The sequence below is a fragment of the Pipistrellus hanaki genome (genome assembly GCF_964339955.1).
Source record: "Pipistrellus hanaki genome assembly, chromosome: 2".
Lineage (NCBI taxonomy): Eukaryota > Metazoa > Chordata > Mammalia > Chiroptera > Vespertilionidae > Pipistrellus > Pipistrellus hanaki.
Window position 1 is genome coordinate 38,889,808 of NC_140504.1, and position 18,337 is coordinate 38,908,144.

Genomic DNA, 18,337 nt, shown 5'->3' on the forward strand with positions numbered 1-18,337 from the left:
CATCACCACCTTAATGCTGGGTACATTCTAGTATTTTTAAAAGGTCAAAATCCAGAATAACCTTCTAAATGGGTTTTCTCAAACTCTAAATTCAAGGTCACCAACCAAGAAATATAAGTTAAGTTTAAAAATAAAATTATATATACCTTAATAAAAATAGAGATAAAATCTAATACGTGAAGGAGAGAAAGGTAAGACAAACATAAAATCATCTGAACACTGCACCAATCTATAATACTAAAATCACAATATGCTAATTAGACCGGACAGCCAAATGACCTTCTGGACATCATTCCGGATAAAGCCAAGGAGGCAGGGGCGGTTAGGGGAGATCAGGCAGGCAGGCAGAGTGGTTAGGGGCAATTAGGCAGGCAGGCAGGCAGGCAAGCGGTTAGGAGCCAGTGATCCTGGATTGCGAGGGTGCGGGCCAGGCTAAGAGACGCCCCCCCAATGTACTAATTTCATGCACCAGGCCTCTAGTGTGTGTGTGTGTGTGTATAATTATATATATATAATTGGTGCAGTGTTCAGATGATTTTATGTTTGTCTTACCTTTATACTAGAGGCTTGGTGCACAAAATTAGTGTACGGGGGAGGGGGGTCTCTCAGCCTGGCCTGCACCCTCTCACAATCCAGGATCGCTGGCTCCTAATCGCTCGCCTGCATGCCTGCCTGTCTAATCGCCCCTAACCACTCTGCCTGACTGCCTGATCTCCCCTAACCACCTCTGCCATGGCCCCTGCCTCCTCGGCTTTATCAGGAATGATGTCCAGAAGGTCATTTGGCTGTCCGGTCTAATTAGCATATTGCGCTTTTGTTATTATAGATGTGTGTATGTCAGTAGTGGAACGATCCACCCTTTTTACTTGCAAAGGGTGAACAGAAAGCTACTATATTTCTTTAGGACATTTACAAAGAGTTTTCTCCACTTTAAGAAGAAACTGAATAAAAAGTAAATGTCCATTGCACCAATATGTAATATGCCACTAGTGGGTACTCAGGAAAACCAACTGGTAAGATGAAACATTTTAAATATTCTGTCTCCATAACTCCATTATATGAAGGGAAATTTAAATCCAGTATTTTACTGGGAACTAAATGCCTCAACAAGATAAATGGTTAAACTACACCTCAGTGATGTCCAATGTAAATATAACACAAGTCACAAATGTCATTTAAATTTTTTTAGTATGCACATTAAGAAAGAAAAAGATACAGGTGAAATTATTTTTTATTGTTTTTTGTTTAATATATTTTATTGATTTTCCACAGAGAGGAAGGGAGAGGGATAGAGACCTAGAAACATCGATGAGAGAGAAACATCAACCAGCTGTCTCCTGCACACCCCTCACCCGGGATGTGCCTGCAACTAAAGTACATGCCCTTGACCGGAATCAAATGTGGGACCTTCCAACCACAGACCGACGCTCTATCCACTGAGCCAAACCAGTTTTGGCTATTTTTTATTGTTGACACTATTATAGATGTCCCTTATTTCTCCTTTTTACCCAGCCTCACCCTGTCCCCACCTAACCCCACTCCCTTGTCTAAGTGGAATTAATTTTAATAATATAGGGTGTCCCAAAAAAGTGTATATATACACTTTGAATAATTATAAAGACAGTGTTTATTAAAATACATTTCATGCCCTAGCTGGTTTAGCTCAATGGATAGAGCATCAGCCTGTCGATTGAAGGGACCCAGGTTCGATTCCAGCCAAGGGCACATGCCTGCATTGCAGGCTCCGTCCCTAGGAGGGGACATGCAGGAGGCAGCCAATCAATGATTCTCTCTCATCCTTGATGTTTCTATCTCTCTCTCCCTCTTCCTTCTTCTCTAAAATCAATAAAATATATTTTAAAATAAAATAAAAGGAGAAACCAAGATGGCAGTGTAGGTGAGCAACTAATCTGCCACCTTGCACAATTTCAAAACTACAACTAAATGACAAAAGGTCTACCAACCAAAACCACAGGAAAGCTAGCTAAAAGAGAAAGGAGCATAACCGCTGAAAAGCTGAAAAGCCTAGAGGTGTGCACAGCAATCATTGTTTACTGCATTGGAGGGCGGAGACTTGGAAACGCTGAAAGGCAGAGAGGACTGATGGCAGTCATTGCTGTTTGCCACGCCCCGCCCCGGCCTAGTGATGTCCTGAGATCCCACCCCGCCCTGAGGCCCCGCCCTATACATTCAGGCTCCACATAGCTGCTTTTGCATAAGCAGTGAAAATGCCGAGAAAAGAAAGATCTCAAACAAAAGAAATGGAGAACAAAAGACTGGACATAGAGTTCAAAACCAGGGTTATAAGGTTTTTCAATAATTTCCTAGAAAAGACCGATAAATTTAACAAGACCCTAGAGGGTATGAAAAAGAAATTAAACCAACTAGAAATTAAACATACACTGACTGAAATAAAAAAATATTATACAGAGACCCAAAATCAGAGATCATCAGGAAAATCTGGTGTGTATTTTATATAATCAAAGATTTGGAATACAAAGAGGCAAAGGACACTCTTCCAGAGAATCAAGAAGAGAAGAGAATCCAGAAAGTTGAAGATAGTGTAAGAAGCCTCTGGGACAACTTCAAGCAAACCAACATCAGAATTATGGGAGTGCCAGAAGAAGAGAGAGAGCAAGACACTGAAAACCTATTGGAAGAAATAGTGACAGAAAACTTCCCCCACCTGGTGAAAGAAATAGACTTACAAGTCCAGGAAGCGCACAGAACCCCAAACAAAAGGAATCCAAAGAGAACCACACCAAGACACATTATATAATAATTAAAATGCCAAGAGCAAAAGATAGAGAATCTTACAAGCAGCAAGAGAAAAACAGTTAGTTACCTACAAGGGAGCACCCATATAATTATCAGCTGATTTCTCAACAGAAACTATTCAGGCCAGATGGGAGTGGCAAGAAATATTCAAAGTAACGAATAGCAAGAACCTACAACTAAGATTACTCTACCCAGCGAAGTTATCATTCAGAATTGAAGGGCAGATAAAAAGCTTCACAGATCAGAAAAAGCTAAAGGAGTACATCACCACCAAACCAGTATTATATGAAATGCTAAAAGATGTTCTTTAAAAAGAAGGAAAAAAAGAAAAAAGTAAATATAAAAATTATGAACAACAAATACATATCTATCAACAAGTGAATCTAAAAATCAACAGAATTAAAAATCTGAGGAACAGAATAAACTGGTGAATATAATGTAATCAGGGGCATAAAATGGGAGGGGATTGATATTTCTCAGGGGGAAAGGGGTGTCTGTCTGTGTGGGGGGTATGGAAAGAGACCGAACAAAAATCATATACCTATGGATAAGGACAGAAGCGGGGGAAGGGGAATAAGGGCAGAGGGGGGAGTGGGGATTAGGTGGAGGGGAATTAGGTGGAGGGGAAACATGTAATCAGTAAAAAACTTATTAATGAGCTATTTTACAACTAAGTCTGGCTGGCTACACAATAGGATCATCAGGGGAAATCTGGTGTGTATTTTATATAAACAGCACAACTCAATTCGGACTGGCCACGTTTCCAATGCTGGATAGCTAATGTGGCTCATGGCTAAAGTACTGGACAGTGTAGCCCAGCAGTTCTGAAGGGAGGGCGATTTTGCTTGCCCAGGGCACATCTGGCAATGTTTGGAGACATTTGTCATTATTAGCATGTAGTGGATAGAGGCCAGGAACACTGCTGAACATCCATCCATCCATGTACAGGACAGCCCCCGAAACTGAGTAGTATCTGTGGCCCCAAATGTCAGTCCTGCTAAGGTAGCTCTAGTTAGCTACACAGCTAAGTCAGTGCTTGTACCCTGGTCTAGGTGATGTATTTTATGAGGCATGTTCTTTAAGTTATGGTACTTTAAACCCCTTTTAGAAGTAACTTTTTAAAGCCTCTCCTGAGAAGGGAGGAGGCCCCCATCTCTATTTCCCTCCAGGGGCACCATCTATAGACTGAATGCCTCTCCGTGGCCAGATGGCACAGACACAGGGCAAGGTGTCCACACCAGTTCATTCTTTCCAGAGGGGAAACACTGTTTGATCCAGGAGCTGAGAAAACATGAAACAAGGAAATACTGTTGCCATTTATATCTTCCTGAGGACGACATGGCTAGGAAACAATGAACATTTTTTCTCCCTATCAAAGTGATACCATCGGGGCAGGGTGGAGACACTTGGGAGAGCTCATAGGGGACAATGAAATTCAGGTTCTGCTACTGTGCAAAGGTCAGGGAAGCACACAGCCACCTACGTGCCCACCTGGCGAGGAAAACAAGAAACATTCGATCCACGAGCAAAGGGCCATGCTTGCGCAAGAGACGTTCCCTGCTGTGCGCACCCACACCATCCCGAGGCTGCGACCATCAGTGCACCCACCGCCCTGCGGGGCCCTGGGACATGGGTCTGTCCCGTCTCATTTTCTCAGGCTGCCCGAGCGGAACGTCTGCTGACAGGGCAACCACGGCTTCCCCCTGCATGGAGGCCTCCGGGACAAGGTGGCAGGGGCCAGAAATCATTCTCCAGGCTGAGCAGCCCCTGCTGACAGCGGGACAACAGCAGGTGGCCTTCCTAAACCGGGAGACGGAGGGCTCATCCAAGTTCTTAGGAACGCAGAGAGGGCAGGCAGCGACTGGCAACACCCAGGCGCCTCGCATTTCCCCGGGGGATTGAAGGCGGCAATACTCTTTCCTGTCCAGTCCCCGGGGCATGATCAGAATGAAGAGGCCTCAGATCCTACAGGATCTTCTCCCTCCCCTCTCCTTAATCACAAGGTTTTAACACCAACACGGAACGGGCAGCCTCTTCTTATCAACCTTTTCTGTACTGCCCCGGCCCCATAGCTGCCTTGATGACAAACCTCTTGGGACACATCTTTTTAAGGGGACCTGTTGTCCAATTTTAGATACAGGTTTCAAGAGACTCAACATATTAAAAACAAAATTAAAAGGAAATTAAACTTTTATTTTAAATTTAAAGAGATGGTGTCCTCCCAAGGACAGCTGACATGAGGCTTCCCCATCGTCCCTACCCTCAAGTTAAAGAAACTACCAAGGACATTCCCTCTCCCAATTCGCAACACATCCTTGAGCATTTACATGCTCCTGACCATCCCAAGCTCTTCCCTAAAGAACTTCCAAACAGCGGCCACTTCAATCAAGAGGGACAGAAAAATTCTCCAGCTTAGCAGCTATGAATTAAACCATGCATCACATCGGTAACTGCCTGTTCACTCCTGATGCTGCAGTGCCTCGTGCTGAGCATCAGCTATTAATGCGCCAGGGAATATAACTGCACAACATCCCCACAGTAAAACAGGTGTTTTCCCACACGTCATAGTCTGGTATTACTCTATAATCAGCAGAAATTTGAGGGCTTTTAGTTGTTTTATAAATACACTAATTCCCAAGGAACTTATTCAAAGTTCCTATTACACTGGTGTGTGAGATTAACTTTGTTGTTACAATGATAAGGTTTCAAAAGATTACACTGAACCTGAATCACAGGGGAAAAAACCTCACCGGGAACACTGGAGCCCGGTTGTTTGAGAGGAAGAGACTTTGACCCAGGGACCCAGGGCAGAGGTTCTGGGTGCTGGCTACACAACAGAATAACCAGGGAGCTTTAACAACTCCAGCCCCAGAGACTGGCTTAACTGGCCTGGGATAGGGTCCTGCATCGGTATTTTTTTTTTTTTTTTAATATATTTTATTGATTTTTTTACAGAGAGGAAGGGAGAGAGATAGAGAGCTAGAAACGTCGATGAGAGAGAAACATCGACCAGCTGCCTCCTGCAAACCCCCCACCGGGGATGTGCCCGCAACCAATGTACATGCCCTTGACCGGAATCGAACCTGGGACCTTCCAGTCCTCAGACCGACGCTCTACCACTGAGCCAAACCGGTTTCGGCTGCATCGGTATTTTTTCAAAGGCTCTTCAAGCAACTTTAATAGGCATCCTGGGCTGAGAACCACAGATTTAGATAGATGAATACTGGTCTTTTGCATTTGACAAAAATCCCGTAAGTTCAGGCTTTGGCTTAAAAAAAAATTTATAGCCGAAACTGGTTTGGCTCAGTGGTAGAGCATCGGTCTGCGGACTGAAAGGTCCCAGGTTCGATTCTGGTCAAGGGGCATGTACGTTGGTTGCGGGCACATCCCCGGTGGGGGGTGTGCAAGAGGCAGCTGGTCGATGTTTCTCTCTCATCGACGTTTCTAGCTCTCTATCTCTCTCCCTTCCTCTCTGTAAAAAATCAATAAAATATATATTTTTAAAATTTTATAAATAAAACTTTCTTCAGTGCCTAGTGCCATGTGTATGCTCATGTTAAATGCTTAGTATAAGACATCAGTGGTTCCATCATGTGACCCCGGGACTGCAGAGCAGGCTAGAACTGCTGACAATGCTGAGAAGCAAACACAAAGATGAAGATTTGAGCAGTTTGGCTATTCTTCTCCTTAGTTTTCTTAGTTACGAAAACTAGGTGATTGCTAAACACCATGTCTGCTTTGGTAACAAAAGTTTTCATCTGATAGAACTGAGTTAAGTTGATTCTTTGAACAGCTAATACAAAAAATAATCTTATAATTTAAACACATATAACATCTACTTATCTAAATAGGCTAACTCCCTACAAGGGGGTGAAAAACAGAGAGAAAAGCTTAATTCTGCTAATCAGTGAGCTTCAGTGTGGCAAATTAACATTAGTCTGCAATGTTGTGTGTGTGTGTGTGTGTGTGTTTGTTAATCTTCATCCAAAAATATTTTTTCCACTGGTTTTTAAAGAGAGTGGAAAGGAGAGGGAGAAAAAGAAAAACATCAAAGTGAGAGAGACATATTGACTGGTTGCCTCCTGCATGCATGACCAGGGCCGGGGAATCTGCGACCAAGGTACAAGATGTAGGCTGGTTTCCTGTTCTAGCATTGACCTTTTGTTTTTTATAAGAGAGAGGAAATGAATGCTGAGGCATTAAAGAAAAATTCACAGAAGGCTACCTAGAAGCAGAACCAAGATTTCATTGAAAAAGTTTTCATTAACTATTTGTAACTTCCAAGTTATCTATCTTAACCAAATAAAGCTGGGGTATTTAAAACTGCTTAAGAAATAGGAAGCTTGCCGAAACCGGTTTGGCTCAGTGGTAGAGCAGTCGGTCTGTGGACTGAAGGGTCCTGGGTTCGATTCCGGTCAAGGGCATGTACATTGGTTGCGGGCACATCCCCGGTAGGGGGTGTGCAAGAGGCAGCTAGTCGATGTTTCTCTCTGATCGAAGTTTCTAGCTCTCTATCTCTCTCTCCCTTCCTCTCTGTAAAAAATCAATAAAATATATTTTTAAAAAAAAAGAAAAAGAAAAAGAAATAGGAAGCTTGAGCATCTACCCATGTACCAGAAGATCAAGGTTCAATTCCTGGTCAGGATACATGCTGGATTGTGGGCTAAATCCCCAGTGGGGGGAGTATGCAGGAGGCAGGTGTGATTCTTCTTCTTCTTTTTTTAAAAAAGGTACTTTTATTGATTACAGAGAGAAAGAGAGAGGGAGATAGAAACATCATTGATGAGAGAGAATCATTGATCAACCACCTCCTGCATGCCCACACTGGGGATCAAGCCCACAACCTGGGCATGTGCCCTAACCAGGAACTGTGACCTCCTGATTTATAGGTCAACGATGCTCAACCACTTGAGCAACACCGGCTGGCCCGATCAATGATTCTCATCATTAATATTTCTGTCCCCTTCCTCTCCCTTCCTGTCTCTGAAATCAACTAAAACATATTTAAAAACAAAACAAACAAAAAATAAACAGGAAGCTAGTTCTAATACTTTTCTTCCTCTTTAACAGAAGCTCCTTTAACTACTCACGCCAACAGGCTATATTTATTCCCCTTAGGCAGCATTTCCTAGCAAGGCAGCAGCAGCCCTGCTGCAGACAGCGTAAAGGAGCTCATGATCCAGGCCACCTCAGGAGACCCGTGCGCTGCGGGTTCAGTCACCACCCAGCAGAGCCACTTGGGTGCTGCACCAATAGCAGCACTGTTGTCATCTCTAGCAGAGAGCTCTGGCCTGCTATTGGTGGCCAGCACCTGGCACCAGGCCCCATACCCGTATCATACACACTGAGCTCTATGAGGCTTTATGGATGGAGGGGGGAGAGGGGGCCGCACAGAGCAGGTGTTCCTACTCCTCCTGTCACTGGTTGTTGAGAAAATGTGCTGAGTCACTGAGTACCAATCAAGAGTAAAAAAAATGCAGAGACTGCAAATACTCATCTCCTTCACCCTGCCCTCCTCCTTCCTAACAGCAAGAAGACTCAGGTAATATTCTTAACTCTGAAAACACTAGGGCATGGACAAATCCACACACCCTGAGTCCCTAAAGAAAAGCTTTCAAACTCTCAAAAATCTAAGGCACTAAACAAAACTACTTCATAACAATAACTATCTCTGGGTAGAGGGGATAAGGGTGATTTCTAGGATATAATTTCAAAACATTTCAACTCACTAATTATGAAAACTCCAACCAAGGTTCAAGGGTCAGCCCAACACAAAACTAAAGGAAATACTAGATGAAGGGCACTGGGCTTTGTGAATACTTGCTTTCTCATCTTTCTAGAGGCAGAAGGTCGGCAAACTACGGCTCTCGAGCCACATGAGGCTCTTTGGCTCCTTGAGTGTGGCTCTTCCACAAAATACCAAGGCCTGGGTGAGTCTTTTCTGAAGAAGTGGCGTTAGAAGAAGTTTAAGTTTAAAAAATTTGGCTCTCAAAAGAAATTTCAATCGTTGTACTGTTGATATTTGGCTCTGGAGATTAATGAGTTTGCCGACCACTGCCCTAACATGGTAGAAAGAAAATTCCACCAATGGAACACTTTTGAGCGAAGGGGGGAAAAAGAGCAGTCATAAGGGCACATGAACTTGGGTTGACTTCTGCTTATTAGCCATTCTTCCTCCTTTTCCAGGTTAGATATGCTAATAAAAAACAAGTCACCCTAAACCCTGGTCTGGGAGCAGTAAGAAAACAACTGCATCCTAGAAAAACTAATTGCACTGGACAAAAAGTTGTTCCTAAAGTGTTAACTAAAATTTTTATTGGTAGTTCATCTCAGGATAAAATTTCACAACAGGAAATGAACCTAAAGCAGTCAAATTATAGTGCAAAAATTAAAATTTAAAAGCTATCAAGATTACATTATAAAAATTTCAAAAGCCTCTTAATATTTAAATCAAAAAAGGGGGAAAGTAGAAGAATATCATATAAGGAAAAATATCCTGAAAGTAAATTACATCTAGAAAATTTGTACTTTAGAAAATTAATTGTAATGCTATCAGCAAGACACCCATGAAGAACACACATGGTGTCAAACAAGCCAGAGGAAAACCATTTGGGCAAAAAATGAAAAAGGATCCCAAGTCAAATTTATAGAAAATATTATTTTATTAACTTTTGGTCAAGAATATGTTTGTATATTTTCAGAAAACAACTCTGAGACCATGTGGATTCTGGCAACAGAGAGTAATTGACAGGACTACTCCAACCATGAAGACAGAAGAGAAGCAGTCCAGAGATGGAAGTTGCTGACGATGTCTTGCCATAATAGCAGTCAACAGCTGTGTATCACTGCAGGATGCCCAGGACCAAACTAGAGAGGGTTGGACCTGCATCACCACCATTTGTCCACCATCCAGAACTGAAATATCATTGCTGACATGTACACATAGGGAACTGTTTGACATTGAAATTGGGTCTCAAAAGAACTGGTGGCCCAGAAAGAAGCTCACTACAGACTGATTCATATGCCTCTCAGCATAATGATTATTGCTTGTCTCATTTTTTATTCTTACAAGTATATTTCCAGTAGAACATGATCTCACTCATCTAGGGGAAAAATGGTGAACAACATAGACTGATGAACAAGAACAGACCCAGAGATAAGGAGCCATGGGTCAGACTGTTGGACCTCAAAGGGAGGGTGGGGATAAAAGGGAGAGATCAACCAAAGGACTTATGTGCACACATATGAGCCTAACCAGTAGTCAAGGACAATAGGAGGGTGGGGGCATGAGTGGGTGTGTGTGTGGAATGGGGGTTTGAAGACAAATATGTGATACCTTAGTCAATAAAGAAATTTAAAAAAAGAAAAAGAAATAAAGTAAAAAAAAAAACCTAAAAAAAAACACCTACATAATAAAAAGGATTATAAAGCATTTGTCTTGCTTTTGCTTAAATTTTAATTTAAAGCAACTAAAATCCAAATTCCCTGGCCTATTATCGAAGAGCATCATCTGAAACTCACCAACCTATCCCTCTACCTCTATGACTTCACACTTCATGCTCAAAGCCAACAGGGTCCTTAGTTGGCCCTCTCCAAAGCTCTCCAATCAAACATTACCTCCTCCTGAAGTCTTCCCTGACCTCAAAGACTGAAACACTCCCTTCTTCTTCATATTAATATCCATAGCATCTAAATTACACTCATCTATGTTGTACATGCTTCTGAGTTTAAGCTTCTAGTGGAGGACAGGCAAGCCCAGCATCAACGTATCTTCATCTGCATCAGACCACTTCATTCCGTGCTGTGCATGTATCTTGGAGAGTGTTCAAATGTTCATTGATTAAGAAAACGAATAAATATCTCATCTTAAAATAAACAAATAAACAAACCAGGGCTCATGGAGTTATGTGATCTACATGTTCATATATATATATATATATATGAGAAAAAGAAGCCGTGCCTGAACCGTGCCTCAGACACAGAAACAGTGTGAAGGAGTGGTCAAGACATAAATCTTCATGTTTACTGAAATAATGCCAGCCAACATTAGTATTTAAGCCCAAAGAACTAACAGCAACAAAGGAGATCCCGATTAGCACTTCAGGATTAAAGCGTGTCTGCTAAGCATGGAATTGTGTGTGGCCACAGCATTAACTTAATAGTCCTAAACCAACGTAGGTGTTAGTCACCCCATTGTTGGGGTGACTAACACTATTTTTACCTTCATTATCTCTGAGCAGAGGTGATACAAATATCTGAAGATGTGACTGATTAGAGCAATTTTCCCAAAGAGTATTTCAAAAGAAAGATTTGGCCACAATACTAAGAAATGGGCAAACTGTGCACTCTGCAACTTTGCTTACAGAATGGGGGGGAAAAAAAAAATCACCAGCCTGTTTAAAATCAGAATCTGTTCCTTGGAGCTTCGCTTCTGACTTCTGTTTAACACAGTTTCAGGTCAACTAGGCCTATCAAAGGCTAATGGTGGTAAGTAAAACCTTGTTTTTCAATTAAGAGCCACAGATCTTTTGTTCCATGGAGTAATTTTTTTCTTTCTGAGGGACAGTAACTACACATGGCAATTGGAATGTCTGGTTTTCTAACTAATATAGAAATGATGGCTATGATTATATGACATGAAATTTTAATCTCTTATCCAATTACCAGCTTACATTTAAAAAAACGATATGCTTTACGTAGCCATTGTACTTCCCAGCTACTTAAAGAATTCATTTTTTATATCATCTCTGAATCAAAAATCTTTTGTCATCCTTTTTCGTTCCATCTATCAGCCAGCAAACTGTGAATATAGCAGACAAATTCAAGATCTATAAATCTTGAGAAATTCTGGTTTTTGACAGGTTAAATGCAAGAGCCTTCTAGGTGGCATGTAAACTTGTGAAAGCATTTGATATGTATTCACTTTAGTGTGTATAAAAATATTGGTTGCATAAACCTATGGTTTGATTGCTTAGGTCAAGGCTAAGCAAAAAGAAAAAAAACAACTAATGAAAAATATTTTAAGTAATGAAAGTTCTGAAGGTACAAGGATATGGTAAATACTAAAAAACAAACAAAACAAAACAAAAAACCCCACAGGATTCAAACTTCCAAGTTTTAGAAAGATAAAAGGATAATAAAAATGAAATTCATAGACTCCTGAAATTTTATAAAAGTGATATTAGCCTTCCTGTTTCATTAACATGTTAGCGCCCAGCCTGTTTTGTCTTCCGGACAGAAAGTATAGTGTCCGTCAGTCACCGAGGGAGGGGTTACGATAAGGCTCAATCACATGAAGTAAACTTGTCTGATGCCTCACTTTAATTGGGGGACATCTCCACTTACAAAGAAAAAGCTTACTGCTGCCACTGCAATCCCAATGTCAACTCTTCTCTACCCAACTGGGAGGGATCCTGTCCCCAGAAATTTCACAGGACCACACCCCAGCTTCCCAGGTTTGACCTCTTCCTGCTCAACAAGCCATCTTTGGACAAGCCTGCACACTCCCAACGCTTCATCTACATCAGGGGTGAAGAACACCACCAAATATTTGACCATATGTAGCAGGCTAATTTTTTAAAAATATATTTTTATGCATTTCAGAAAGGAAAGGAGAGAGAGCGAAACATCAATGATAAGAATCATTGATTGGTTGCCTCCCACATGTCCCCTACTGGGGGTTGAGCCTGAAACCTGGGCATGGGCTCTGACAGGAATCAAACCGTGACCTCCTGGTTCATAGGTCAATGCTCAATCATTGAGCTATACTGGCTGGGCAGCAGGCTAACGTTTAATTAAAATTTTGATAATTTTATACGGCCAGCAAATGTTATAAATATCCAAATGGCCCTTGGCAGAGAAAAGGTTCCCCACCCCTGATCTACATAGGATGCACGAATGACTCTAAATTTGTTTCCTGTTCTCCTCTTGCCATGCTCTATCTAGCTACTGATCATTTTACCTGGATGCACTTCAAATTCTACATGCTTAAAAGCAAACTCATTCTTACCCGCAACCCTAGGCACCCCGATGTGTCCCGCCCCTTCCAGAAATGCCCCTAAATCTCTCCCATCTCCTCCACCTCATTATTACACTGACGACAGACCCGGGGCCTCTCTCACGTGGGCTAGCACAAGAGCCTCCAGCCTGCTCTCTGTGTTCTCTCTCTCTCCTTTTACAGGTATTTTTTCCTTAAATGCCTCAAAACTAATCTTAAAAATCCCTTATCAGCTCAACCTCATTAGTCATTAGGTCACACATATTAAGACTACAGTGAGATAGCAGACATACCTATCCAAACGGCTAAAATAAAGATTATTGGGCAGGGGAGGGGGAGAAGGATCAGCTGGAAGAAGGTAAACGGGATAAATGGTGACAGAAAGAGACTAGACTTTGGATGGCGGGTACACAATGCAATGTGCAAATGATGTACTGTAGAACTGTGCCTATATAATTTTATTAACCAATGTAACCCATGTAAATTCAATAAAAAAAATAAAGATAATGATAACACCAAATATTGGCAGGCATGCAGAGAAACTGGATGCACACATTATTGGTGGGAATGTAAACCTGTACAGCTACTATGAAAAAGGGTATCGATGTTTCTTACGAAACTAAGCACGTTCTTATCATATGACCCAGCAATCGCATTCCTGGGCATTCCAGAGAAATGAAGCTTACCCATACAAAATCCTACATGCAAATATTGAAAGCAGTTGTATTTGTAATAGTGAAAAATTAGAAGTAATTCTAATGTCTTTCAACAGGTAAATGGTTAAACAGACTATGGTTTATCTATAACACTGAATACTGCTCACAATTAAAAGGGAAGAAATACTGAAACACCACAAGTTAGATGGCTGTCAAGGGACGAACACGGAATGAAAAAAAGCCAATCTCTAAGATTCCATACTCTAGATTTCATTTATATACAATACTCAAAATGACAAATAGAGATGGAGAACAGAATCATGGTTGCCAGAGCTTAGGGCAGAGGGCAGGGAGGTGGCTGTGGTTATAAAAGGCTAGCATGGGATGAGGGTGTTTTGTATCTTGACTGTGGTAGAGGTTCATACAAATCTATACATGTGAAAAAAAAACTGCACAGAATACACACACATAAATGAGTGCTTGTAAAATTGGTGAGGTCTTAATTAGGTGGATGAACTATATTAATGTCAATCAATCTCCTATTGTGATATTCTACTGTAATTACTCAAGAAGTTACCATTGGGGGAAGCTGGATAAAGTGCATATGAATCTCTCTATATTATTTTTTACAGCAGCATGCGGCTCTACAGTTATCTCAAAATAAAAAGCTAAAGGATGAACCCCGCCTCAATGACAACTAACAGTTCCCCAATACCCATAGTAAAGCATGGCATGTAGAATTTCCCTTACACCTCCGACAATCGAGACAACTAGTTCTAAGAGCTAACATCTTAGAACACAGGCTACATGGCAGGTGCCATTCTAAGCATTTTTATGTATTATCTCATTTAATCCTCATTTAATCCTCAATGATCAATGATTCCACATTGATTGGTTCTACCATCAATGCTACTTTAAGAAACTTTTTAAAAAGATTTTTAAAAACTAATTTTTATAGAGAGGAAGAGAGAGAGAGAGAAACATCGATGTGAGAGTGAAACATCAATCGGCACATCCCTTACCAAGGATCAAGCCCACAACTCAGGCATGTGCCCTGACCGCGAATCGAAATGGCAACCTTTCCATATATAGGGCAGAGCCCAACCAACTGAGCCACACTGGCCAGGGCCTGTGACTACTATTTTATTCCCAAACCACTAAGGCACAGATGATGTACTGGTAAGTAGCTTGATAGCATCACCACCCAATCATCCTTCAAAGCCCTGCTCCAATGGTACCTTTGTGACTTCTTCTAGACTTAAGTGCTATACTAACAGGTCAAAAACTCAGAAGATGTTAATAAATATTTAATTAACAAGGTCTAGACAAAAGGACACAAAGTTATAAAACTGACACTTTAAAGATTTGACACTGATTACACTGAATCTCTGCTTCTCCAAAGTTAAGATTGAATGGGAAAGTATTGTACAGGTTATAGTGGGGACAGAAAACACCCATTAGTGAGAAAATGTTAATAAGACAGCCAAAGAGGGACAGCTAACGTTAGGCTAATGAAACTCCAGTGTCAGCTGCAAAGCTCACATCTTCCTCAAGTTTTCACAAAACATACACACGAACACAAACGCATGTCTTCTTAAGACCAGTCATCTCCCCGTCTCCTTTTCATGACTTTTGCAAGTCATGAAAAGGCATGATCTCTTTTGTTAGGAAAAAGACACTTTCTCCTGTTTAAAATTACTTCCCTTAGGAGAAACTAGATTACAGGTTTTTTACTTGAAAAGCTTACTGATTATCCTACAACAATCTAGAATTGTGCCAAGTATTGTATAAATTCTGAATGAGTCTCTCCGAAGGAGTCATTTTAAACACAGCCAACAGAAGCAGAGGGGAAGAAAATAACTTTAAGCCCATGAATGAAGCTTAATGGTTCAGATTTCCTCTGCTCCGTCCCCCCTCCCCTCCCATAAGTTGTCTTCTCTTAAGCAAAACCTTTGCAGAAGGCACCAAAGGTGAGCATAAGTGGCAGAGAGAAGGCTCCTCTTTCGTAAATAACCATAAACTCTTTTTCTTTTTAGTTTACCTGTGCCAAACTGACATGCCAGGGAACAAGATCTCAAGTGTTCCCCATAAATTTTTAACAGTGATGTAAAGCCAATAAAGAAAAGGAAACTATGCATTATGTGATAAAAGAAGGTGTGGTCTAGCAAAACAAGCAGCTAAGACAAGGAGCTCAGAAAGGAAATACTGACCTGCCCAGTTCTCCTGTATCTGGAGTCCTCTTTGTCCTGTCTGTAAGTACTGGTTCTCTCTCTCACGTTTCTGTAACCAGGACTGGGGATGATATACTCTTTTCCTATGTCGAGGTCCTTCATCTTCTCTGATTGGAGACGCCAGGGCTCACAGACTCCTGGTTTCACTTGATAATTTCTGAAATTAAAAATTCACCAAGAACAGATATTTCCTAAATTGTGCTTTATAATATGCAAAAATGCTTTAAAATAGGAAAAAGGGCAAAAGCACTGAGATTTTCTACCTCTATAGCTACAAAAAAATATTTGAAATCTTTTTCAAGTACCACTTCATATTTTCAAGGGGAAAAAAAATCAATATAATAGGATCAAGAATTCTCTCCTCCCACTGCTAAGGAAAACAAAAAAGGTAAGAAAAACAGACACACTGGTAAAGAGACACCCAACTTCTTCCCTTAGGTTCAAAGGGGAATATTTATAGGTCTTAAAAAAAAAAAAAAAAAAAGACTTTCTGGAAACAATTTGAGTTTGTTCTAAGGATTATAAGCTTCACAATTTAAAAATGGGCATTATCGGGACCGGTTTGGCTCAATGGATAGAGCGTCGGCTTGGGGACTGAAGGGCCCCGGGTTCGATTCCGGTCAAGGGCATGTACCTTGGTTTCCGGTACGTCCCCAGTAGGGGGTGTGCAAGAGGCAGCTGATCGATGACTCTCTCTCTCATTGATGTTTCGAACTCTCTATCTCTCTCCCTTCCACTCTGTACAAAAATCAATAAAATATATATATTTTTTAAATGGGCATTATTCCTCCTACTAAGTTTTCCTACATGAAAACTTACAAAATACTTATTTTACCAATGGTCTATCCCATCTTTGCATTTTTATAATTGACAGTGAAGAAACTGATATTACTTTAAAGTACCATGGAGTTACATAGCTAACATACAAAACAATAACATGCCTTCACTTTTAAAACGGATATGAAAGTGTTCTAAAATTAGATAGTAGTGATGCACAATTCTGTGACTATACTAACAAAACACTTCAAAAGGCTGAATTTTCACGCATGGTTTAAAAATTACAGTACATCTCAACAAAGCTATTATTCAAAAGCAATAACCAAAACAAACTTCTCACCCTGCCCTATGAAGGCTTACCTAGTGTGACCTGAAACTGTTCTAATTCTAATCAATATCTGTACCAACTTCCATTACTTTTGAAAAAAATAAAACACATACACAGCTCTCTGAAACATTTCCCCCACTCTATGATGGCTCAAACCTTCCCAGATACAAGCTGAGGAAACCCCATTCATACCAGCCTCGCTAGAAATTAAAGAAGTGCAGCCATGTTGCCTCTTAAATGCCATAAACTCTTGCTAGCAATCACTTCAACTTAAAAGAACTACTCTTCAAACCAAATTCTGACAGCTACAATTCATTTTTTTAAGGTATCAGGAAAAAAGGAGAACACTTAATAATCCTCTAAATAAGAAGGACGAAATTTCCTGAGATCAGTGCTTCCAGCACAAAGACAGCTTGACTTCTTACCTTTCAGAAGTCTGAGTCGAGTACTCGTACTCGGAGTTGATAAACTTAGTTCCTTATCTTAAAAAAATAAAATAAAAAGTCACCTTGTCCAATGGCAAATCACACGATAAGCAATCACGTCACTGAGACCTCATTAAGCCTCAACTATAAACAGAGCTGGCACTTGGCAGTGTCTGGATGCAGATATTAGTAATCCTCCTTGTTACCGGGGTCACAAAAGTCCAACCTTCCCCTCCAAAGGTTCCGGAGCCTACCTAATTTCTGGAAGCTGAAAAGATTAGTCCTACTTTGGAAAAAAGACAGGAGGAGGGCAAGGAGGAGGCCAAAGGAACTCATTTATATGATCAAATGCCCTGTCAAGAGGAACATGAAGATCACCTCAGCGGTATGAGAATTCACAATAACCAAAGTTTCTTTCTATCACTTGATTTCAATTTACTCTACATATGAAGGACGTGGGGAGCAATTTCCCATCACCTCTAACACTCTTGCTTTTGCATCAAGACTCTCCTTCCAGTGATACAAGTGTACAGTGAAACAGGTGACCCGGCCTGGGAGATGGGCGTTGCACAGGATCAAGAATTTCAATTAGCCAGTCAGGTGTCCCCAAATTGCCTTCATAACTTCGGCTTCCAACATCTCAGGAAATCTGGTTCCAAGCCCTGAAGCTGCATGAGAGAACCTGGCCTGAGGCTACAAGAATTCCTATTTACCACTCTCTTCCAATCCACTTGTTGTGTTCCCAACCTTCTGCACCTTTTACTTACGCTGGACCCCAGTGTAACCTACCCATCTCCTCCATCAAAACCTGCAACTTTGCCAACCATCGCCGTGCCTCCTGCCTCCACATGTCTGTGCAGAAACCAAAGGGGCCCTGCCCTGTGTGATAAACACAAAGCATCATGCAGCTCTGTGTGATGGGAGTGGAAAGGGCACTGATGCAAGTCAAGAGATCTGGGTCCCATCCTGGGCCTTGCCCAGGGTTTGCCGTGCGTGCTTCAGTCACGAACCTCATTTGCCCATTTGCAAAAACAAACAAACAAAAACACACACGAGAGGATGGCTTCTCAGGTCGCTGGCAGCTCAGTGTCCGGTGTGTGTGGCTTAATTCGGGGTGCCCCAGGCCGTCCTCCCCACAACTTGAG

The 18,337-nt window shown here is 41.3% G+C and overlaps 1 protein-coding gene across 3 annotated transcripts in view; it reads right to left on the reverse strand.

The window, feature by feature from the left end:
• ABCC5 (ATP binding cassette subfamily C member 5) overlaps positions 1-18,337 on the reverse strand; it is a 92,064-nt gene that overhangs the window by 73,157 nt on the left and 570 nt on the right. For all 3 annotated transcript variants that reach the window (XM_084874179.1, XM_084874181.1, XM_084874182.1), the window contains exon 2: positions 15,642-15,819. In XM_084874179.1, coding sequence (XP_084730305.1) covers positions 15,642-15,819 — 178 coding nt within the window. The remainder of the gene's footprint in view (positions 1-15,641; positions 15,820-18,337) is intronic.